The sequence below is a fragment of the Helobdella robusta genome, assembly GCF_000326865.2.
Source record: "Helobdella robusta unplaced genomic scaffold HELROscaffold_23, whole genome shotgun sequence".
NCBI classification, from domain to species: Eukaryota; Metazoa; Annelida; class Clitellata; order Rhynchobdellida; family Glossiphoniidae; genus Helobdella; species Helobdella robusta.
The window spans coordinates 2,734,567-2,735,473 of NW_008704216.1; the positions used below are offsets into that span (position 1 = coordinate 2,734,567).

Sequence of the window (907 nt, forward strand, 5' to 3'; positions counted from 1 at the left end):
TATTTAAGGACAAATCTGAATCCGGCTCCTACACCTTGTGCATAAAAAAGCACACATTCACAGACAAAAATAAATTTTCCAGATATACGAAGCAGAGGACAGTCTGTTGCGAATAGACACTCGGACGGTTGGAGAGGTGACGAAGCGATGGTACATGTTGAAGGACAAAGCTCTGCAGATCACGTGCAGTATTGGCAGGTCATATCTCTTTGCTTTTCCATCATGCAAGGTCAGCTTCTTTGCATTGATGCGTTCATCTTTTAGAAAAATCTGTTGAGTGCCAGTTTGTGTTGCAATGTAGTGTTGGTGTGTGTACATGTTGTGTAGTGGCACGGTGTGTCCCGTCATTGTAAGACGCCTCCTCTGCAGAAAAGTTGTTTGTTGGTTTGCTCTCTTCCAGTTGGAACTCATTATACACTTATTGGTTTCGAAGAGAAATGAAATATTCAACTCATCGAAACATAACTTCACAGAACTTCGTGCATTTCAACCACATATCACCCCAACCAACCAACCAATCACAGGACAGAGACGACTTGTACAACTTTCTCGTCAGCAACAAGATATTGACCAATCTGAAGCAACCAAGTCACAACCAGCTGCAGTTGCTCACTCGTGATTGGCTCTCAGGTTCGATGACTAACTTTACATACCTAATGAGCTTGAATAAATTATCTGGAAGGAGCTTCAATGACGTCATGCAGTATCCCTTGCTGCCTTTTGTTTTGTCAGAATTCAGCTCGTCGCATCTGGATCTCAATGATCCTTCCAATTATCGGTTGGTGCAGTTGTCGAGTGTTGGATGTTGAATGTTGGATGCTGGATGTTTATGGTTGGATGTTGAATGTTGGATGTTGAGTGTTGTATGTTGGATGTTAGATGTTTTTGGTTGGATGTTGAATGTTGT

The 907-nt window shown here is 42.1% G+C and overlaps 1 protein-coding gene across 1 annotated transcript in view; it reads left to right on the forward strand.

Annotated features, from left to right (window-relative positions):
- The first annotated feature begins 522 nt into the window (after window positions 1-522).
- The window catches only part of HELRODRAFT_191731 (hypothetical protein), a 6,488-nt gene continuing 6,103 nt past the window's right edge, over window positions 523-907 (forward strand). The window contains exon 1 of the mRNA XM_009019126.1: window positions 523-779. Within this exon, the coding sequence (XP_009017374.1) occupies window positions 691-779 (89 nt within the window). The 5' untranslated portion in view covers window positions 523-690. The remainder of the gene's footprint in view (window positions 780-907) is intronic.